We start from the raw sequence: 23642 nt of genomic DNA, 5'->3' as shown, positions 1-23642 counted from the left end.
TGTAAGACTTTTAAAGGCTGGTTGGTTTGTTTGGGGGGTTTCGGCTTGCTCCCCCCCCCGCCCTGTTACACCCTGTTGGTAACAGGAATCTTGCGTCTTGCTGTTTGGTTTACCAAGCCTGTCGGAATACTGAATTCACCCATATAAGTTGCTCTATGTACTTCTCCTTCTTAGGTGCTCTTGTAACAAACTTCTTGACTGCTGATCTGGACAGCTACTCTTACTTGAAGAAAGTTTCAGTAGAAGGACATCTTTACAATGGATTTAATTTATTAGCAGCTGACTTGAAGTAAGTCTACAAAACATCACAGTTCAAATGTCAAAGGGAGAAAGATAATAGCAGTGATGTACATAGACTTCTTAGTGCAGAAGTGTAACAATACAGAAACCTGTCACAAACTAAAGCTAGGGCTCTTCTTTTTTGCGAATTGTCATGTAAGGTCCTAATGTTACTCTAGTCATAATTTCCTTTGTTATTTTTTCATCTTTCAAACACTGGAGGGCTATCTTGTTGCTTCCTGCAAAACTTCTTGTGACTCTTTCCCTAATAGGCCACGGCCAGTCTTTACCCTGAAGGCTGTGTGGCTTATGTTTTGGAGAAAACAAAACCTTGGCTCCATAATTTCTCAGAAACTTTTTTTTTTTTCTCTGAGAGGTGGCATGCTGTGGCAGAATTAGAACAACTGAAAACTTTCAAGCTATTATTCCTGTCGAGTGACTATATCATTAATCTTTGCTGAAACATTTAAAAAAAAATCAGCATGTAACAAATACCTTCTTCAAGTTTCTGTAGCTGAAGAAAGGACCTTGGATACTTGATTGTGGTCAGGTTGGTTGGCACAGTCCTTTCCACCGCACATGCATGTGTGTGCGCACAAGTAATACGCTGATTTTTCTTTGCATTATGCCTGATTCAGAAGACTGGAAAGCCAGGGCTAAGTCATCTCCAGGCTACGTATCAGCTCTCAGTCAGAGGCATACTTCATGACCATAAGCAGGTATAAGTTGCCAAGAGCACACTACTGCTTTGGCATACTTTCTGCAGAAGCATTAATCTTATTAGGCCCTGCACCGTCAGGTTGTCGTCTTCTGCTCAGCTTTTCTGCGTGCTTCTGGGAAACCACATATATTTAAAGCAGGAGGTGATAGTGTTTACTCTTTTCAGTGAAAAAAATTTCTAGCACTCTATCACTAACTGGCCTTGTGTTCGCATTTTTCACTTTCTGTATTGGACCACCTTCAGCTGGTGGTTCAGACTTACTGGTCATTTCTTCCCTACTTTCCTGCAAGTGTTTTGTCGTGGGTTTTTTTTGTTTTGTTTTGTTTTTAAGGCAGGCCTTTATTTCAAATTGAGACAGGCTATTAGTTTTCATTTTTTAATTTGCTGTGATATGGTGAGAAAGTGAAATGCAACTCATATAGGTGACTGAAGTCTAAAAGGGTGAATACAGAAAGACAGACACGTGCCACCTGTGAAGACACCAGGACTGTATTTCTGCTTTGGTGTGCCTGCTTAGAAATAAGCATATAGGTCATGTTTCCAGAATTTTAATCCAGAAGCAGGTTAGGCAATTAAGGGTTTGCTGCTTTTCTGTTATTTTTACTCTCTACTTTACAAAGTTCATTATCCCACCAGAGACTTCCCAAAATTTTTCTGTTGCTTAAATTAATTTTTACTATGGTCAGAGGATTTGACTTTTTGTGCTTTTTGCTGCATGTTGCTGCCTGGCTAGCTTTCATAAATTGGAAGGCTATCTGTAACATAGAAGAAATAGTCTTACTATGTTTTCAAGCAAACATGATATTCAAGGTGTGACCTAGCAAGCAGTAAGTATGTTTGAGTTTCTTTTTTTCTAATTTGGGTAAATAGAATAGTCATAATGGCTGCTAGTATAATAATATTAAAGTAGATTCGATTGACATCATTTGTTAAGACAGTCATTCCTGTGTTGGTTTTGTTTGTTTATTCCTCCATGCTAGGCTGACAGGAAACTGTATGCTCAATTGAATAGTCTTTCTGTGGTGATGCAGGTCATAATTCCTTGCCGAGTATCGCTCTGAAAGCTGTATGTGTTGATTAACTTCTCCATTTTGACATGTCCTTAGCCTTGGATACTCTGATGAAATGAAATTCTTGGCAAGCTAATGATGCAGAGCAATTTCTACAAGATATGTAAACTTGTCATTTTAGGAAATTAGGAGTACTCACGAGAGAAATGTAGTATATAAATGGAAGCTACTTTTGTGTGTAAATAGAAAATGTTATTGTAGTTGATGCTATTTTGTTAGGCCATGTTACTGTTCAAAGAAAATATTGAAGACTATTCTTAACATGGTGTCTGTTGTGTAACAAATAGTGATTGGCTCTGTTAGAGTGGTGTGAAACGGAGAAGAAACTCAGATTGAAAGTGTAAATGAAGCACTGTTGAGGAGGGGTATATCTGAGCACATGATATTGCTGACTGTAGGCAGGACATTTAGAGAGAGAGTGACAATATTTGAGTCTTCAGGTACACGTTTCAGGAAAAGAAATTTTTATCTTCTCTCTATTTTGATGACAGTATGCTAGATGATACAGGTGCAATGATGTGAGGAGGAGAGCTGGAACCACCATACGGGTTGTAAAATCTCGTTGTTTGTTTTCACAGCTTTGTGTGGCTCCTATTTTAAACATGCATGGGTTTTGACACTTTTAGTGTAATCTGTTTGCTCTGTGGCATCTCATGATGTCAATTTAAACTCTATTCACTTTTTTAATAAGAATACTGTGTTGGAAAAAATATTTAGTACTCCTAGTTTTCTAATCCCTTCAGTTTATCATCTTGCTGTATCTGCTGAGTATGAGAGTCATGAATACTTATCCCATTATGCTAAATGTATTTTTATGTTGAACGGGTGGCATATGGTAAACGGTGTGTATTTGGAGTCTTGTGTGGCTGCAAAATCGGCTTCTAAGAAGGCAGTGTTGCTAGCTCTCCAGTATTGACTATCAGTAGGTCTGATTTGAGAGGAACAAGGTTATCGGAAGCTGGACTGGTCTCTAAGAAAACATCAGCTTAAGATTCGGAGCAGTTTTCCTTCTTTCTCCCTTTGTGGTAATATATGAAGTAATAGTGAGCTGCTTTTGTTGGTGATTGGGACGGCATTTCTGTCTTGGGGAAACCTGTGTTTATGTCCAACAAATCTAGTTGCTACAGCTGCTCCGGCTTTCATGGGCATCTCAAACTTGTGTCAGTTAGAGCCCATATTGTTTATGTGCAATAAGATCCCTGCGTAATAGGAGTGAATCTCTTTCTTCGTGAGGAACAGATGAATTGTCCCTCACAAAAACAAGTCAACTGGAGGGAGCTGCAGAAAAAGGCCTTTCATGTAAGCTTTTCTGCTCTCCCCTGTGACAGGCAGTTTTCAGTCCCTCCAGGGGAAATGTAGTAAACTATACGATCACCTGCGTTGACTAATTTGGTAATGTATTGAAAATAGAGATTATGTCCTAGAATGTATTCTTCATGTTCTGATGTGGAGAGTGAAGTTTGGTTCATAATAGGTTTTATCCTTGATGGGATGGTGGATAGGACTGAGTTGAAACTGCAGATCCCTAAAGCAATGGGGCTGGGGGGGGCAGGAAATAGACATACAAATATATAATATAATATATATATTAAAAAGTGGCTTTACATGTAAATTATATATATAGACTGCATATATTTTTTCTCTTTTAATACAGAAATCTACAGTTGGTTAGTTATGTAGCAACATCATTGATAAGGTAAAGAAAGCAAACTGAAGAAAAGGTGTTTGGGAGAAGAATTAACTGAACTGTTGATAGTGTAGGGCCTCATAAGATTAAAACACCTGAGCAGCAGGACCAGGTTTTAGAAACATGGGCTGTCTCGTTCAGTGTGGTTATCAAGAGCGGGCTACGTGGGAGGGATCTGATTGCTCTCCCGAGATTAGACTCAGGAGCCTCTCCAGTGAAAAGTGAGATAGGGTCAGACTGCTGGCGTGGAAAGAATGTAGATGGGCAAGTTGGCATGATTGCTCTCTAAGCTCACTTACATTTCTTCTCATGCATTGTCTGTCCTAATACCATCTTCTGCAGAGTACATCTGGTGCTCCTTGTGACTTCCTCATGAAAATGAGGTGTCCAGGTACTTCTCTAACGTTTTCTGTGCTACCGCCTTTGAAATATTTCTGCATAGATCCTCAGTCATTTGCAAGTCTAATGAGATGGACAGTCCAATGTCAAGAGAAGGAAAAAAGCTGCTGAAAAACCTCTTTATTTTATCTCTTCCCTCTGGTGTCATCTTCTGCCTGGCTCAAAAAATTCGGGCAAGACCAAAGAAATGTTTAGGCACTGACAACAAAAATCAGAGTAGTGCTTTGAAGCAGCCTTTGTATGCTGTGAGTATCCAGCAGTATTCTTTTCACCTTTTTATTTGGTGGTATATGTACAAAAATGTTTGGGCTTTATAGTTGGTGGTTTGGTGTGTGGTTTTTTGGGTTTGGTTTGTGTTGTGTTTGGGGTTTTTTTTAGCTTCAGAACCGAAAGAGTTTTCTGATTAGCTCATGAACACTGAGGGGAGAAAAAAAATTAATCTGTGAACCATACTACTCAGTGGAAACTACTGTTCAGCATTTCAAGCTGCCAGTTTAATCTTTTCTCCTTGCACAAAAAATAGATGCGCACATTATTCATAAAACAATCCAATGTCCTCATTTGTAAAATACTCACCCTGTTAGAAGATTAGAGCTCAACACCCAGGGGAGTGATCACTTGGTGATAACCACACCCTGTGGAGCTTTACTGCCTCGTTACTTTTTTCTTTTTCTTTCTGTTTATATTTTTGTTGAACATGACTTGGAGCTGTCCTGAAGCTGAAGCAGGGCAGGGGTGCAGAAGGACATGGCTTATGTTTCATCAACATTAAGAAGTAATTCTGGCAAACTCTGCACGGCTTTCATGTTGCTGTGAAGCATCTATTACTACTGAGATTTATGCTGCCTAGAATATTTCCTAGAATATTTATTATTGCTTGCATTTTTTGACAGAATGATGTATCGAAGAGCATAATTTTTAAGTAGTTTTAGTTTCTTCTCTTTCTGCTGTCAGCTATGGCTGGGATTAAAAAAAAAAATATGTCTACTGGGTCCTATTGCCATCACTTTAATTATGCTTTTATTACTTCTCCAGTGAAATTGGTGTCTATACTTGTAAAGCTGGGAGGGAAGAGAATCTGAGTCCAGGCCAGGATTTTGAGGCTATTGCTGTGATCAAGCTTACAGTGATATTTTTTTTTTTTTTTTTTTTTTTTTTTTTTTCATCTTGGCTTCTGCCTTTATGTTCAGTACTGAGTATCTGTAAACAGTAGGAAGAGAACAGGCAGAGCCAAATGATAAAAGAAAGAGTAGCTGACTGGCACACTGAACTAGATTTTGGAAGTATCCCCATTTCAGAAGTCACTTGGAAGGCTTCAGTCTTCTTTTGACAGAAGACAGCAGTGGTGTTACAGTGGAGGTAGGTGTAATAGAAAACACAAATCTGGGGGAATGTGGAATGTAGAAACAATAAGGTACAGATGTCCTGAATTAGTGACCCTGCAGTTTGTATGTATTCCCCATCTTTTTGTTAAACTCCAGGGGATCTTGTTACTGAATTTCTCAGTCACGAGGATCTCAGAACAGATGCTAGATGATAATATTCTCTCACATAAAAAGCCATTGATAAAGGAAGTCAGTAGTGCCTACTTATTCAGCATATGGTCTCATTTATGACAGGATTTGTCTTACAGCTGTGTTCAAGGGCTTGCTTGGGCCATTTGTCTACCTTTCCATCTAAAACTCTGTCTTTTGAGACCTCAGGTGATGACAATTGCTCTGATCTCTTCTCTTCATAGACCTTCTACAGCAGATACAGGTCAGACAATTTGAAAAGAGAGTCTTTAATGCACCAACAAAATAGTTTGTGTAATTGCTGGTGTCTTAACTGAAAAAAGACCTATAATGACCTTGATGATTTTGCGTTATTTGCTTAATACATAAAATGCTTGTAGTATATTTATAATTGCTACTGTAGTTTTAATTTTTTAATACCCCGGGTGTTAATGTTAAAATAGGTCATTAGCAGCCAACTTTTTTTTTCCTGGTTTTTTTTTTTTTTTTAAACTTTGGTGTTGTTCTCCCTGTGCTTAGTCATTGTCTGTATTGTATTAATTCCAACTGCATTTTATTTATGGATTATAGAATCATTTAGGTTGGAAAAGACTTTTAAGATAATCCAGTCCAACCATTAACCTAACACTGCCAAGTCCACCACTAAACCAATTAAGGGGAGAGTAATAATTTCATGTTTCCTGGCTTGGTGGCTGGATTATTTTTTAATGAAAGTAAAAACTAGGAATCATTAAGGCTGGAAAGGATCTCTAAGATCATCAGTCCAACTGTCAACCCAACACCACCATGCCCACTAAACCATGTCCCAAAGTGCCACCTCTGCCCGTTTGTTGAACCCCTCCAGGGATGGGGACTCCCCCACCTCTCTGGGCAGCCTGTTCCAGTGCTTGATCACCCTTTCTGTGAAGAAATTTTTCCTAATTTCCAACCTAAACCTCCCCTGGCGCAGCTTGAGCCCATTTCCTCTCGTCCTATCGCTAACTCCGTGGGAGAAGAGCCCAACACCCCCTCCCTGCCCCCTCCTGCCAGGAGCTGCAGAGCGATCAGGTCTCCCCTCAGCCTCCTCTTCTCCAGGCTGAACACCCCCAGCTCCCCCAGCCGCTCCCCACCAGCCCTGTGCTCCAGACCCTTCCCCAGCTCCGCTGCCCTTCTCTGGACACGCTCCAGCACCCCAATGTCCTCCTTGTGCTGAGGGGCCCAAAACTGGACACAGTATTCGAGGTACTTTTCAAAGTACTACTTCTTGCTTTTGAGATACAATACAAATAGTTTACTCCATGAAACACACCAATTCAGCAATTTTACACTTCACTTGCACATTGCTTTTTTCTATGGCCCTGTTCATGGAAAATGCAATGTGCCAGTGTACTCTTATGAGCATATGACTTCTTGTGTCCTAGCATGTGACTGGGACCAAGAAGTCAGACTGGTTTATTAATGACAGCTCAGCTCAATGCTCTCCTTTTTTAGCTGTCAAGGGATTCTTTCTAGTATAAGTACTAACTGCGTGCCAACTCTAAATGTGCCGATCAGAAATAGGCTTGCAGGAAGGTGTCTTACCCCAGGTGGGATAGACATGCATCATACACGTTAACATCACTTTATGCTAACCACTAACTGGCCATAAAAATAATGTAAAGAATGCTGAAGGGAGGAAAGACCCGACATTGCTAAAATGGCCAGCTGGTCCTAACCAAACATTAATAAACAAGGACTTGAGAACATTAAGTATAACTTCCATTCAGTTTTCAGCCTGGGTCTAGACTTTGTTTATGTAAGGCTTTGCAAGGGCCATAACGTGCTTTGAGCGAGATGATTAACATCATCCTGTTTTCAAAGGTTTCAGTTTTTGAATAACTGAACTCATACACCCAGATCTCCTCATAGAAGGTTAGTTGATCCTTTGAACTTCATTCCTTTTTTCACTCCTGTAAAGTCCCAGGCATCTCGGATATGTAGCTTAGTATTTGCAGCCAAATAAAGTATGGCTTAACTTCTCTGGCTACCTGAAGTTTTTGTGTCTCCTTGAAGACCTGGCAGAATCCAGTTGAGGGAAGAATGTATGGGAGTCTTATATTTGGAATTTTAGAGAATTTGTAATAGTGTCCATCTAGTTTAAAAGCAAAGTATCTTAGTAATTTAACCGAAGGAGCTAGTAATAGGAAAAAGAGTCAGACTTCTAATTGTATACAGCATGACTGTAAAAATAGTTTCAGGAAATACACCTTTTGCTCATTTTTTCCTCATACAAATATTTCTGCAGACAAGTATACTGGCGAAAAAGTTTGCGGAACCAGTATAATAGGTCAATATTTCATTAGAGATTTTTCCACTCTTCCAATAATTTATTTCTAATACTTAAGCTTATTCAACAAAGAAAATGTTGTGTGTCCAGTGAAACAGCTGCTGTTTTGATTGCTGTGTTAACCTGCTCATGAACAAACTATACCTTTTTTTCAGTGTAACTTTTTCAGAGCTTGTTTGTACCTGAAGGAGTCTCAAGAAATAGAAGGGAAGTTCAGGTTGTTGTTCATAGAATTTTTTTTTCTTCCACTTGTATTTTTCATCAGCACTTTCTCATATTCATCAAAACTGCTATATTTCACTGCCTCAGTGTGTTTAAAAATAATAATTTAAACCCCCTTTTGTCTGTGATTAAGAAAATACAACTCTTCTAACAGATTCCATAAATGGGTCACATATGCAAGTTAATCTGTGGTAGTGGAACAGAAATTTGCATCTCAAGAAATTAAGGAAAGAAAATTCTAGTCATATCTTGTGCTTTCATTCTACTTTGTTTCAGCTGCTTTTGTTAGGGACTGTCTAGGTATTCCCAATGCAAATAGTCCAAATGGGGTAAAGAAACAAATGGCCTTTTCACTAACGTACTTTTTTATTTTTCATTGATGGATGAGAATATTTTTACCGAATCACAGGTAATACGTTCATATGAGAACTCTAGCAGAGCCTAGTAAAAATCTTCAGTGTGTAAGAATTGGGGCCAGAACAGGAAAGGAGTGATGGATATCCAGTGTCCTGCTGAAACTAAAGCAAGCTAGTTGTCACGGTTCTGATGTGGGCTGCTGTCTGTGGAGAGCTGGGGTGGTCCGTGAGGAGTCCTGAGATCAGCATAAGGTAAATTTGAACAAGGATCTTAATGGTGAAAAGAAAAACAAAGGTAAAGAAAATACGTGTCTCTTAAGCCACTAGAGGAAAGTTCAGAAAATGCTACACTTCTATTAACAGTAGAAAAATTGTAAATCAAATAACTCAGAGCTTCTTAGATGATATTTAACAATAAAAGCAACAATACACAAATACCACCCGCTATAATTACTGTCTTCTAACTATGCTGAAAAACTTGGACATCTTTCTGTAAGGCACCAGAAAACTCTTATGAGTTTGGGATGAGGAAGAATAGTGCACAGAGGAGGAAAGGCAGTTTTATTTTTGGTTTGTGTAGTGGGGTTTTTTTATTCCTCCTCTTGCCTCTTCTGACTTGTATAATTAATAAGTTCATATTTCCCTCTTCGTTTGGCTGTCTTGCAAATGATGCTGCAGAATGTCTTTCAGAACGGCTTTTTAAGAAGAATATAAACAGCTAAATCAGGACTGGTTTACTTGTTATTAAGGTTTGAGTAGCGGATGCTAACTTATGCAGAGCAATTTAACTTCCAGTACATCATTAATGAGATTTCATTCTATATACTCTAATTTGCATCAAGGCACAGATATGTCTTTTTATCCTAGGAAAAAATGAGGAGCTGGAAATGGCTTTTCTACTGTATTAAGTTTTAGGCTACTCAATCTAAATTCAATCTTAACTGCAAGTTTTGTGTGTGCTTGGTGGTTTTTTGTTGGTTTGTGTTTTGTTTTTTTGGTTTGTTTTTTTTTTTAAATTCAAAAAGTCCATTTGCTGTTTAAAGAGCCTAGAGCTTGGGGGACAAATTAAAATCTGAACTAGTCAGAATGTATTTGTTGGTAACCAGAATAGTACTCTCTTCCGCTGTGAACAAGTAAATCACTAGAGCGAAATACAGGATTATATGATCTCATGGCTGTGTCCTGGCAAACTAAACAAAACAAACCCCAGAAAACCCCAAACCAAGAAAAAAAACCAAACCCCACCAACTGGTAGCAGTCTGAGGAATCGCTATTTCATGTCAGCTGATGGATTGAGGGGTGTTGCGAGTGAGCCATCAACAGCAGTCCATTCCCCACAAGGCACACAAGGCTTATTGATGACTCCCTTAACTTTTTTTTTTTTTAATCACTTGATTTGGTATTTGTGTTGTCAATATCCGTATGACTACTTAAAAATGTGTGCTGTTTGGATATGCTGATACCATCTCTGCCAAGTGCGAGCTTTTTGCAATGTTGGAAGCTGTCCTTGAACGTTACGTGGGATTCCCCCCGCTAAACTGCGCGCAAGAGAGAACGAGCGCTGAAGCCAGTACCTACGATTAGAGAGCGAGCTTACAAATAGTAACTACAGTTATCTGAAAACAGCCTGAAAATGCGTATCGGTCACTTAAAGGACCCAGCTAGGCCCTACAACATTGCCGTAAGCGGGCCTAAAAATTTACTTCTGCCAGATAAAACAGCCCACAGCAGTCATCCTCTTAGGATGCGGTAGCGATTCAGAAGAGATGATGGGAAAACATTACTTGCTGTGATGGACTGTCCTTTTGTTCTAACGTGCCCCCTTCCCCCAAGTAACTAAATCTCATTATTCAAAACCATACAGATTTTTGTCACTAATCCTCGCTACTTTCCAGTAACCCAGCAGTTCTGGGTTTTTACTGAATTTTATTATAGTTGTATTTAAAAATGATAATGGTGCTATTTGACAGTGGTACAGCTAATACAGTATTTTGAGAGGGGGAGTGTAATAGAACTCATCAATTAATCTCTGGGCTGTGGTATCATAGTAGTAACAGTGGGAGAAACGTCTTGCTGTGTTTGAAGATTGCATGAAATTAGAGCGTAATCAAATATAGAAGCTGATGGGTTTTCAAGGAGAAATTCTTATTTATATTTTTCAGTACCACCAAAGGAGATGTAATTTGCTACTATGGAAACAAAGGAGAACCAGAACCTGTTTTCCTAAATCCTGGTAGGTTTTCTTCAGAAAGGTCTGGATATTACTCTTTGTTATTTTAAAGGAGTCAGAATGTAGCTGTGTTGCTCTAGTAATTTAGTGGTTTAAGCTTGTCTTCAGTAACTTTTTCTTTGTGTTCTTTAAAAATGAAGTCCTTAAGTTCATTTAAGTATTTACTAATAAATTTCAAGCTTCTATTGATGTCAGTGTACCCACCTGCACTGCAATTAGTGGGATGGTCCTTACGTAACGATGGCTGAAGGACAGAAGTCTGTCTTGAGGAATGAAATTTTCAAAGGTTCATGGACTTGACCCTAACTCTCTTTACCCAGCAGTGTTAAGGACACAGTGTGACTATGCTCCCCTAGGGACAGAGTTAGCTTTAAAAAGAAAAAAAAAAATCACCAAACCCCAAACAACCACTTCCATCTGTCTTAGGTGGATTGATTTAAAATATCTGAAATCTAGCCAGCTACATAGAACAATGCTCCAGAATTCATCACCAAAAAGCCAATTTAAATGGACAAGGACACACAGAAGGCTCTGAGCAGTGTAGCTGGCTGATGACAGTTAATGAGAGCAGATTATTTTGCCTGCTTAGGTTGATGGTCAAAATGTTGCTGCCAGTAGGCAAATAGTTACTGTAGTAATTACGGCATAAATTCTTGGAAACAGCTGTTAGATTTTGTACAGCTACAAGCACAAAACAGGTTTTAATACAAATATTTAAAAAAAAATGCAGTATCTGGCTGCTCGTTGTAACGAGAAACTGAATCACAAATTTTAGGTATCTGCAGACGGCAGCAAAGGTAGTTCTGGTCTCAACAACAAATTCCTTTTCTATGTACATGGCTGCCTTTAGGGAGAGCCAAGGTTTGGTAATCTTTGTGCTTATTCATTTGGATTGTGGTGAGAAATATAGGGTACCTCTAAAGAGAAAGCTCCTTCTTGTCATCAAATGTTGCTTTGCTGTGTTTTTCAAGAGTAAAATCAGAGGCACCAATACATTGTGATTAATATAGCTAAACTGGAAAAGACTAGACTGCAAAAATGGTGTAATTCTGTTGTACCTTTTTCATAATTTAGCAAACCAGAGGTTAAAAGTAACTGCTGCAAATGCGGATTATAGTAAAACTATGAAACAAAGTACTGAATACGAGGACAGAGGAGTGCTTAAGCACAGCCTAGTCTAAGATGCATGCCTGCTGTAGTCTCCTGTTTAGGAATGGGGCATGTGTTTCACAGCGTACCTGCAGATAAAGATTAGCTCAGGAATGACTTAAATTGTGTTAAAACTTGTGAAATCTGTAATGACAAGTGCAAATCACCAGAACACCCTTTCCAATTAAATTGATGCATTCCATCCTCTGACCCCCCCCAACGTTATGTAGTAAATACGTTAATACTACGTGGCTAGAAGTTGTCCATAGGGACTGGCCTGTAAACCCTTGATTGTTACCACTTTTAAGTCTTAAACTTACTACATAACCTCCTTATTGCGGATTTCATTAATTTCATGACACGTAAAGCTTGAAGGATTAAAGTTGCTTTACAGAAATAAATTTAACCATAACATGATTACGAGTTATTTTGTGCTTAGGTTATGTAATACTCCAATGTTTCTATTACTGTTGTGTTCTGGAGGAAAAAAAAGCTTTGATATTTCACCTGATTTCACACCACAGTGTACTTTGTGTTAATAACAGTGCTGAAAATCGCAAGTTCAGCTAATTTTAGTAAACTTAAAGCCATGATGCTCTGAAGTGGGTGTTTTGGGGGTTTTTTTGTGGTTGTGTGTTGGTTTCGTGGGTGTTTTACCCCTAACAAAACAGTCAGAAGTAGTGGTCCAGAAGAGTTGTTGAGAAATGTTGCGAGGGGATGATGGCGAGGGGATGTAGCTCAGTGGTAGAGCGCATGCTTTGCATGTATGAGGTCCCGGGTTCAATCCCCGGCATCTCCACTTTGGGCAGACTTTGCCCTCTTCAGGACCCTGGTTGGGAAAGTCCCTTGGGAGGCGGTCCTGAAGGGCAAAGGGGTCCAGGAAGGCTGGGCCCTCTTCAAGAAGGAAGTCTTAAGGGCGCAGGAGCGGGCTGTCCCCGTGTGTCGTAAGACCAACCGGAGGGGAAATCGACCGGCCTGGCTGAATAGGGAGCTTTTGCGGGGACTCAGGGAAAAAAGGAGAGTCTACCGCCTTTGGCAGAAGGGGCGGGCAGCTCAGGAGGAGTACAGGGATCTTGTTAGGTCCTGCAGGGAGGAAATTAGAAAGGCAAAAGCCCAGCTAGAACTCAATCTGGCCAGTGCTGTAAAAGACAATAAAAAATGCTTTTATAAGTACATCAGCAATAAAAGGAGAGCCAAGGAGGATCTCCATTCTTTGCTCGATGTGGGGGGGAACATTGTCACCGAGGACAAGGAAAAGGCTGAAGTACTTAACGCCTTCTTTGCCTCTGTGTTCAACAGCCAGACCGGTCATCCCCAGGGTACTCAGGCCCTTGAGCAAGAGGATAGGGATAGGGACCAGAATGGAGCCCTCATAGTCCAGGAGGAAGCAGTTAATGACCTGCTATGGCACCTGGACACTCACAAGTCTATGGGGCTGGATGGGATCCACCCGAGAGTACTGAGGGAGCTGGCAGAGGAGCTTGCCAAGCCACTTTCCATCATCTATCAACAGTCCTGGTTAACAGGGGAGGTCCCTGATGACTGGAGGCTTGCCAATGTGACGCCCATCTACAAGAAGGGCCGGAAGGAGGACCCGGGGAACTACAGGCCTGTCAGCCTGACCTCGGTGCCGGGGAAGATTATGGAGAGGTTCATCTTGAGCGAACTCCACAGGCAAGTACAGGTCAACCAGGGGATCAGGCCCAGCCAGCATGGGTTCACAAAAGGCAGGTCCTGCTTGACCAACCTGATCTCCTTCTATGACCTGGTGACCCGCCTGGTAGATGATGGAAAGGCTGTGGATGTCATCTACCTCGACTTTAGCAAAGCTTTTGACACCGTCTCGCATAATATCCTCCTCGGGAAGCTGGCAGCTCACGGCTTAGACAGGCATACTCTTCGCTGGGTAAAGAACTGGTTGGGTGGCCGAGCCCAGAGAGTAGTGATAAATGGTGTTAAGTCCAGTTGGCGGCCGGTCACGAGCGGTGTTCCCCAGGGCTCTGTTTTAGGGCCAGTCTTGTTCAATATCTTTATCAATGATCTGGATGAGGGGATCGAGTGCACCCTCAGTAAGTTTGCAGACGACACCAAATTGGGTGGGAGTGTCGATCTGCTCGAGGGTAGGATGGCCCTGCAGAGGGACCTGGACAGACTGGATCGATGGGCCGTGGCCAACTGTATGAGGTTCAACAAGGCCAAGTGCCGGGTCCTGCACTTCGGTCACAACAACCCCATGCAACGCTACAGGCTTGGGGAGGAGTGGCTGGAAAGCTGCCTGGCCGAAAAGGACCTGGGGGTGTTAGTAGATAGCCGGCTGAACATGAGCCAGCAGTGTGCCCAGGTGGCCAAGAAGGCCAACAGCATCCTGGCTTGTATCAGGAATAGTGTGGCCAGCAGGAGCAGGGAGGTGATTGTCCCCCTGTACTCGGCGCTGGTGAGGCCGCACCTGGAATGCTGTGTCCAGTTTTGGGCCCCTCACTACAAGAAAGACATTGAGGTGCTGGAGCGTGTTCAGAGGCGGGCAACGAAGCTGGTGAAGGGTCTGGAGCACAGGCCTTATGAGGAGCGGCTGAGGGAACTGGGGTTGTTTAGCCTGGAAAAGAGGAGGCTGAGGGGAGACCTTATCGCTCTCTACAACTACCTGAAAGGAGGTTGTAGTGAGGTGGGTGTTGGTCTCTTCTCCCAAGTAGCTAGCGATAGGACAAGAGGAAATGGGCTTAAGCTGCGCCAGGGGAGGTTTAGACTGGAAATTAGGAAAAATTTCTTTACGGAAAGGGTGGTCAGGCATTGGAACAGGCTGCCCAGAGAGGTGGTGGAGTCACCATCCCTGGAGGCGTTTAAAAAACGGGTAGATGTGGCACTTCGGGATATGGTTTAGTCTGGTCTACCCTTGATTAGTCTAGAGTGGGCTTGGTAGTGTAGGTTAATGGTTGGACTGGATGATCTTAAAGGTCTTTTCCAACCTAGATGATTCTATGATTCTATGATTCTAAATGATTAGGTTATTTTATTATGAGTTGCACGCCTAGGAGATTGTTACTATCTGAAGGGGTGCTGTATTTATTTTATCACATGATATACATCTTTGACACATAGTTTAATGACCTCACTTATTTTTGAAGCAAAATGAAAGCTGGCAATAGGATGAATAAGCAAATTATCGTAAGAGATTCATGATGAATTTGCTGATAGCATTTGTTTCTGTCCCTCAGACTGTGTGGGATAAGATAATCATGAAGTTATTTTTTGCATAGTACATAAGTTCATTTTCTTTGCTCCAGAGCTTAGTAAGTTGTTTGGGTGTGTTTGGTTTTTTTTTTTTTATGTATCTATAGGAATATATGGATTGAGTAATTCTTTGTTGGATACACCATGGAAGAAACTTCAGTATGGGAAGCAGCTGTTCACAGAAGTGGTCAAGAGAAGTCAAGAACTTACCAAAGAAGACTTGGTGCAGGAGCTTCTTACAGTGATGAATAATCAAGACCCGTAAGAATATGATAGCCAGAGTTTCCTCGAAATGTGATATGACTGGTTAAAAAATTGCCTGTAGAAACTATTTTGACAGAAAAGAGACTTTTGCCTTGTATTAATTGACTAACGCTGGGTAATGAAGGGCAAAAGTAGTGCTCTTTCCTCCATAGAGACTGACTTTCAACAATATTGATTTTTTTAAGCAGCAGACACAGTAAACATTATTACTGCAGTCTTAGTACTCATAGACTGTACACTGATTTCTCTGTGCCCTTTTAAAGATTGCACTTCTCTTAGTAAGGGTAATGAGTGCAAGACAAGGGGTGTGTAAGTTGCCGGCTGTAAGCTTTGTGGAGGCCCGCTGGAGGGTAAGGTTCAGTTTCTTACTGCACACAGAGTAAGCCCTTGTTTACGTGAGCAGGTTTGAGTTAGTAGCTGCTAGCTATTCTGTATTGCTACCCAGAGCAGACGCAGAGGGTGGAGAAGCAAGCTGTTTTCGAAGTAGAACCAACTGCCTTCCTCAAAAGTGCAATTATTTTGGGCTAAATGGGGGAAGGAGATAGGGGAGTATTTGCACAGTTCAGCTGTAGGCCTCTGGTCAAGGAAGTTCCCAAGAGATGAGTGTGAGTATCTAAGTAAGGTTCCTGCACGCACTACTGGCTACACAGTGAACCTGAGCCCATGAGCTAGGTGGTTAGGAGTAAAGGAAATTGATATCGTTTAAATGTCCAGACACGGAGCAGGGTAAAGGAGGTGCTGTGGTCTAAATTCGTATCATTGCTCACCATCCAGTAACTTCCACATTTAGCCTGACTTTTACCTGTCTAGGGGGTGATCTGTGTTGAAGCAAAGCTGTTTCTAGTATACAGATCCAGTTTCCTAACTTCATCCTGACTAATTTTAATGCCAACATTCATGTCTGTGGCATTTTTCAGTGGTTCAAAATAAATGTTTACATAAGAACTCAGACATCTGAGCAATGAGTAGTAATTGGGAAGTCTGCTAAGCAGTCTTAATTACTTTTTTCATCTGATACCAGATCAAGTGATTTTTCAAAAAAATTGTTATACTTTACCTTTTGCTAGTAAAAAGACAAAGGTATAAGATACAATACAATCCAAATGATCTTTCTTTAATGTTCAGTAATTCAGTATGATCTCCTCTGAAATCATCTGACTATAAAATGGAAATGTTTACTTACAAAAAGCAATATTTAAAACCAAGACTGTAATCTTTCCAAAGCACACTTCAAGATGAAATGATCTTTTCATAATAAATATGAACACATGGATATGCACTAGCTTTGAACTTTCTTAAAATATGTTGTTGCATATTCCTTTATGATCCCTTTGTGTGCCTTACAGGAATTAAGTGGGTACAATGGTTGGTGGTGGAGTATGAGATAGAAGCTGACAGCTCTCACGGGCTGAAGTGCCCTGCTCCGTGCTCCTCTGTTACATCGTGGTACGCCCCAGCCACGTGCCCAACACAGGAGTGAGAGGAACACGGTTGCTCTGTTCACACTAAAATTGCACCTATTGCTTCTCCCTGAAACACACACAGGTCCTCTCCACCACAACAAAGAAAATGATCCCAGTTAGATGTAAAGGTCAGTTACAGTATAACAAACTGCAGTGTCTCCTCTACAGATCAGGATGAGCTCTGAAAATGGAGCTGAATTGATCAGTCTGTTTTGTTCTGCCCTCTTCCCCAGCATTCACTGTGCAGCTGATAGGCTGCTGAATTAGTATTATTTTATAGGTACAACTGGGTCTGTGCTAGGAGGCAGAAATGGGATTTTTTTCTTGAAGGTGGAAGAAGCTTAAAAATCAAATGCAAAAACCTGCTATCATAATAGTTAAATCGGACTTTGATAAATAAAATTGGAATCTTTAATTACTGAAATAGGAAGCTGTGCTTATGGCTGGCATTTGAGAATATGCTCTGGTGACGTGAATGGAAAGCCAGGGACGTAGGGTTGCTGCAGTAACCTTTGTGACCTTAGCATCTCTTCTGTGGGATGCTGATATTTGTTTAATTATAATAAAAGAAGCTTGATATGCTTTATAATTATATTTCTAAATATCTTTTGAGCATTGATAGGAATATATGTCAAGAACCTTGGGCGCAAGCTCACCTTCTCCTCCGCTGCATCTTTGCAATATTATTTTAAGGATTGTCCTAGGTATTTTCCAAAATTCCAAACAAGATCAAAGGAAGCAGAGAGGGCTTTCTTTGACACAAAAAGAACCCCTGGAGTCTAACTGGAAAAATGCTGGTTTGTGTGATGTGCCACAAATGACTTGATCATTAATGTTTTAATAGAAACTAAAATACAGAAAGGCAAAGAATAACAAGGAAAGCAAAAAACTTGTCAAGATATGAAAAAATTCCTTAACGTGAGACAAAAGTTAAAGACCTTGTAAGAATTTCTATGGGAAAGAGCTTACAAGCTGTTTTATCTTTCGTTTTCCTCATACTTCAGTTTTGAACACAATTCACAAAGTGATTTTTATTTATCAACCACTTAGCCAACACAGCTTGGTTCAAGAGGGAGGAATGTATTAATATTGGAGAATTAATTTTTTTTATTACTTTACTGCTTTTTTTCAGTCAATTACCAGACCCTGCGATTGAAGACCAAGGGAAGGATTATATACGTCCTATATTGAACAAGTACGCAGCTGTATGTGTTCGTTGCCCAGGTTATGGAACAAGGTAAAAAATTCATAGTCACAAATAGATGTGTACTGGATCAAAGCATATCTCAAATCAAAATTATGCTGCTGTAAGTTTTAACTCTATAGTGACTGCTTTAAACTTGTTCAAATATTAATCAAGTATAATTCAGTAAAGTATTTCCTTGCTCAGCATTTCCTGGTTCAGTATTCTGGTGTCTTAGATTTGCTACTGATGAGCATTTTAAGCACATGTTATGGTTCATCTTTGGGGAGTGTGATGTAGCTTCAGTTCCTCCAAAACAAGAAAATACGGTTCTCCTGGTTCCCCAGTGTAGTAGCAGATCTGACCACCTCCAATTTTGATCTTCTCAAAACATGAAAAGCTTTGAAATCATGTTTTTAGCAGAAAACCACAATTGTCTTCTGTATCTGAGGAACTGCAGAACACATTTCTCTTCCAAGAGAGCTTCCAAGAACAAGAATAGTTTCATCTGCATAGCTGAGTTAGAGGTTTCTTTAGGCATGTCACTGTAATATGTAGCTGCCATTTTCATACATTAATAACCTATTACTCTTGCTCAAAAGAACATATATTTCCACTTTTCCCCTAACTGATGCTGCTGTTTTTACTGAGATATTCTTGCTTTCTGCTCAGACTGTTCTACCAAAGATGCAGGAAGCATGGAATAATGCAATGCATCTTGCATTTAATCCTCAATGGGACAAAATTATAGGTGAACCCTGTTGCTGCTGGTAGGGAATTCCTACTCTAAAAAAACTGCCAACGATTTTGTCAGATTGGTCTCTGGCATAGTCAGCCATAGCATTTCCAATGTAGAGATGTAAATTGATAAGCAGAGAGCACTCGTTTCTGTAAGTATTTTAAATTGGTATTCTGGTAAAGAAACCACTGCAAAAACTGAGTATCTCTCTAAAATGTATTCAAACTTTTTAAGTATGGGATAATGAAGACTTAAAACGGTAAAGAAGCATTTCCTTCCCCTGGCTCCACAGGTTGCAGTCCAGCTATTTCAGAGGAAGCAGGGTTAACGCAGTAGAAATACTGACCTCTTACTGGTGAATTAACGCTATATTTCAAGTCTTCCCTGCTGCTATAATTGTATGCTCACACTTATTTTTTCCCTTAGCAGCATGGCTTAGTGAATAGAGATTGTTAATTAGGCTTCACCATATTCATCTGAGGAAATTAAGCACTTTTTTATATGAGTGAAAAACTGTGAAATGACCTGGGGAGGGCCACCACATCAGGATGGTGGAAAACTACTTCTGTCAGTCACCTCCGTCTGGCAGGGTACTGCAGTGTCCCTAGAGAGATGACCGCTTACACATGACAAAGTGGCATAGATGCATGAATGGAATCTGCTTTTCATGAAAACAAATTTCCTCTTTGTAAGGTTGCTAGAGAGAGAAAAGTTTTTCTGTGGTCGTGTATCAGTGTCCTATGATAATAATTAACAATGTTTAAATCTTAATGGACAATTGATTTGAAAGGAAAGAATGAAAGAGTACTATTGATATGAATAACCCATCAGGGTATGTGTAGGTTCTGAAGAAAAACTTGGGTTTATGCTACTTCTGAATGGAAGACTTGGCACTAAAAAAAGTTTAACCTTTTGTCACGCGCTCTGGAAATGAGCAGCTTTGCGTGTCAGCTGCTGCAAGTGCAACAGGGAATTGGAGCAGTAGACTGACAGTAGAAGGGGCTGAAAATGCCCATTTGAACTTGCCAGGATGATTTCTGCCCTGCTGCTGCGGTGGTGATGTGGTAAAGAAAAAAAAATGAGCTAAAACCTTTGGGGATGAGGGATGGGAGCCTGCAAATTTCTATAACGGACACAAGGCTTAACCTTCTACCCTTATGTTGTTCCAGGACTAACACAGTCGTTCTCATTGATTCGGAAGGACGGGTTACATTCACAGAGCGCAACATGATCAATGCAGATGTCAACCAGTGGAAAACAAGCACCTATGAATTCAAACTGCACACTTAACAACTTTCCATTTGAATGGTTTGTAAGAAAAGCAATGAGAGAACAAGCCATTAAGCTCTAGTAAATGTTTTGTGTCAGCCTCCACAAGCTAAAAATGGCAAGGAAAGCAAAAGTTTAAATAAACTGCTAGCATACCCTATCAGGCTCACAAATCCTTTGGATAAAACCAAAAGAAGAAACTGGTTTTTACAATAAGTAGCAACTTATAATCAGAAATAAATTTTTAAATATCACCCTGCTTCCAGGGCAAGGCCATCTTTGCCCAAGACAAAGTCATTGCTTTTTTTTTGTGGGAGAGGTTTTTGTTTTTTGGGGTGGTTTTTTTGTTGTTGTTGGTTGTTTTTTTTAAAAGATGTTTTCAGTAGACTCTTAAATATGTTTTCACTTCAGAGGAGGGGAAACATTTGCTGCTCTTATTGCTCTACCTGCAGGTTTTAACCACACTTTGTTTTCCTTTCAACATATTCCCTTTTAAGATTGTAATAGCTGATGCCGATGTGCATTAAATGAATGTATGTTATCTTTGTAGTATTAACTGCTTTAGTAGCATTTCAACTTTTCAGCAGTGCCATGGTGCAATGTTCTGCCTGGGGAGGGCAGAGCAGGGGGGAGTCTTTACATTTGTTTTCCTACAGATAGTACAGCAATATATCTTATTTCTAAACTTGATTTGAGAGTAGAGTGGAAGTTCGGTCTCTGTTCAGCTTTACTCAGTAGAAACAAACAAAAAAAAATCATGGGAGCAGACTTGCTTATCTTTGACCGGAATAAAATGATGTGTATGGTGACATCTTGTTTCCTGATAGTCTAATTAGCAATGTTGTTTGTTTTTCTTCCTTTCTTCCCCAGCAGGCAGGTAAGGAATAAGTACCTGTTTGCAAACAGAAGCTGAATATGAAGTTTACATATATCAGCTTTTTATACATCTGCAATTTTGGCTTCACTTCTTTATTGGTATAATATGTCAAAACCTGGAGTGACTGCTCATAGATTTTTAGTAAAAATAGCTATTTGTTTTAAGGTGACATTATTGCAGTCTTTATGTTGCTGAAAAAGCTGGGTATTAAGATGCACTTCATATGTTCTAACATCTGTGAATTAAAAAGCTATTTAAATGCATGCTTTTTTCAATTATTCAGTGCCAGTGTAGGTGATAGAAGGTTCTAGCTAATATCAAGATATTTTAAAACCCTGACTTACTTTGCTGCTACTGGTATTCTGTTTTGACTTATTTTGAATGTTGAATATTAAGTTAGTAATGGATCACTGCTATTTTTTTTATATATATATATGCTAAATGTCATCTTTTTACAAGTCTCTGATTATTTATTATTGCGAAGTAGCAAGATTTCAGATACTATTTACAAAGATGTGCAGCTATTCTTCTGTACTCAAGCTGGGGTGTTCAAGTGTTCTCACGAGTGTGTGTGTTTGTCTGTAATGGAGGAAGCAGTAAATCAGACTTGCCATTGAGGTGAAGCACTGTGAAAGGCCACCCCCAGACTTCTAATTGCCAGGAGATGCTAAAGCAGCATTTAGTCAGATACTGCCTTTGTATTTGCATATTTAAATAGCTTCTACATACCAGGACTGCTTGCATGACTAGTCATAGGTTGCTCCTTCAGTACTATATAAATGACTTTTTGACCACCTTGATTGCAAGACGATCAATACAGGCTTGTTGGGTTGTATGTGGCTTCAAACTTGGAGCCTTCCAGAATGTCTGTTGGAGCTGTAGGAAATGGTTAGCCATTTCTTCTTTTTTGATGGCTGTTTAAACCATATATTTGTATGAATAAAAATGTTATTGTTATTTTTCAGATGCAAAGAAATAGCCATAGCTGTCTTCAATTTGACTTTGACAAGGGCATATTTAAAAACAAAATTTGGCTTCGATGGCTTGCTCTTACTGAGAGTTTGCGTATCAAACTTTTTTGTATCTTAAGAAAAAAAAATCACCAATGTGTATTTGAACAAGACATTATCGTTGAAGACATTATCTAAATGGCAAGCAAAGTGCTTGCATGCTGTTTCTTGCTAAAAGCATTTATAACCTTAGCTTTTATAGTAGTTATGTAATAATGAAAATTTATTCTTCTTTTTTATGTATAGGCAAAAGAAAAGCAAGTCAGAGCTTAGATGTAAAAACAGGTGATAGTAGTGTATTTTGCTTGGCTTGAATCAAAATTCTAAATCTGGGATTTGCTTTTTCTGACAATTAAAACAAACAGTAAAGAACCAAAACTTCTATATTTTTTTTTTAATTATTATTATGTCAGAATAGTTAATAAAGTGAGCTTTTTTTAACTTCTTTTGAAGCTTACAAGAGTTTTGCCATTGGCTTCAGTGGAAACAGGATCAGGACTGCAGTGCTGGTATCAGCAAATGGTGCTTGTCCATAGAAATGATCAGGTATTCATGAAGTGCATAGTTTACTGTGTGCTAGTTATATTTGCAATGGAAATATAATTCCACTGGAAAAAGTAAACTGTAGTTAAATTTAACAAAGTATTTTATTTTTATAAAAAGTATTTTTAAAAATAAAAGGGGGGGGTTAAATATCAGTTTTAAAGGCTATACAGGAAAAAAGTGTATATAAGAAACCTATTGCATGGCATTTTACTAAGTTTGCTTGTATATAACATCTTTTCAAAGTCATAAATTTAGAAGATATTTTTGTTCCTGTCTTTTTTTCTATCAAAATGGTAGTGGAAGAAATTTTAAAATATCTGTAAAAACTCAATGATATTTTTCTGCTTAAAATTGTTTCATAATTGTTGTTTACATGTGTGTTCAAAACTAGAATCAGAATAAAGTCAATCTGGTGACCAGTCTTTGTCAACATTGATAGATTGTGCATTTTTGCACATATGTTTGTGTTAATTTCTCTGTAACTTTGTGTGATAAGATGATGTAAAAACTTTCATGAGGTATTAGAAATGAAAGAGCTTTAAGTGTTTCTCATACTTAATTACTTTTTAAGAGTGCTGTATTTTTCTGGGGGTTTTGTTTGTCTTTTGTGTTGTGTGTGTTGTGTCGTTTGATTCTGCACTGTTGCATTGTCTTATCAAGGTAAGAAATTGGAAAATATTTCTTTAAAGCTAATAATCCAGGTTTGGGGCATTTTGCTTTGTTTTTCAGGTTAGTAAACAGAATGTACTGACTGGAATGTTCCCAGGCCAACTGTCACAGTAGTCAATTCTCTGAAATACCCTTCATCTTCTGACAGCCAGTATGTGCCCACCACCTCCCCTCCCAAAAGTAAATGTCCTCTTGTTACTAGCCCTGGCTGAATTCCACTCCAAGCACAGCAAGATCAGGTAGAAAACACAAAGGTTCTCAAACCCTGGATGTCTGAAACAATGCCTGGAGCATCCCTCTTCCTGCCGTAACCTCAGGGTACTTGGAATCTGCTTTCTCCCTTGCAGACTGGAGTGGACCCTTCAAATCTGAATACCAGAATGTGCCAAGCAAGCCCTTAAAGGAAGAGGAGATGGCATACTCTTGCCTCTGAAATGGTGGAGCCACCTCAGAGCTAGTTTT

General features: G+C 39.6%; 1 protein-coding gene and 1 non-coding gene across 3 annotated transcripts in view; both read left to right on the top strand.

Moving 5' to 3' along the window:
* TANGO2 (transport and golgi organization 2 homolog) overlaps window positions 1-22807 on the top strand; it is a 41237-nt gene extending 18430 nt beyond the window's left edge. For both annotated transcript variants that reach the window (XM_075718236.1, XM_075718237.1), the window contains exons 5-9: window positions 175-289; window positions 10716-10786; window positions 15268-15421; window positions 18020-18124; window positions 19979-22807. In XM_075718236.1, the coding sequence (XP_075574351.1) occupies window positions 175-289; window positions 10716-10786; window positions 15268-15421; window positions 18020-18124; window positions 19979-20099 (566 nt within the window). In that variant the 3' untranslated portion in view covers window positions 20100-22807. The remainder of the gene's footprint in view (window positions 1-174; window positions 290-10715; window positions 10787-15267; window positions 15422-18019; window positions 18125-19978) is intronic.
* On the top strand, window positions 12660-12731 carry TRNAA-UGC (transfer RNA alanine (anticodon UGC)). The gene has a single exon. It is a non-coding gene; the product is annotated as a tRNA-Ala (tRNA).
* Window positions 22808-23642: the final 835 nt, after the last annotated feature.

This window comes from Pelecanus crispus, chromosome 11 (assembly GCF_030463565.1).
Source record: "Pelecanus crispus isolate bPelCri1 chromosome 11, bPelCri1.pri, whole genome shotgun sequence".
In the NCBI taxonomy this organism is placed as follows: Eukaryota; Metazoa; Chordata; class Aves; order Pelecaniformes; family Pelecanidae; genus Pelecanus; species Pelecanus crispus.
This window is presented reverse-complemented; position numbering and strand designations above follow the sequence as displayed.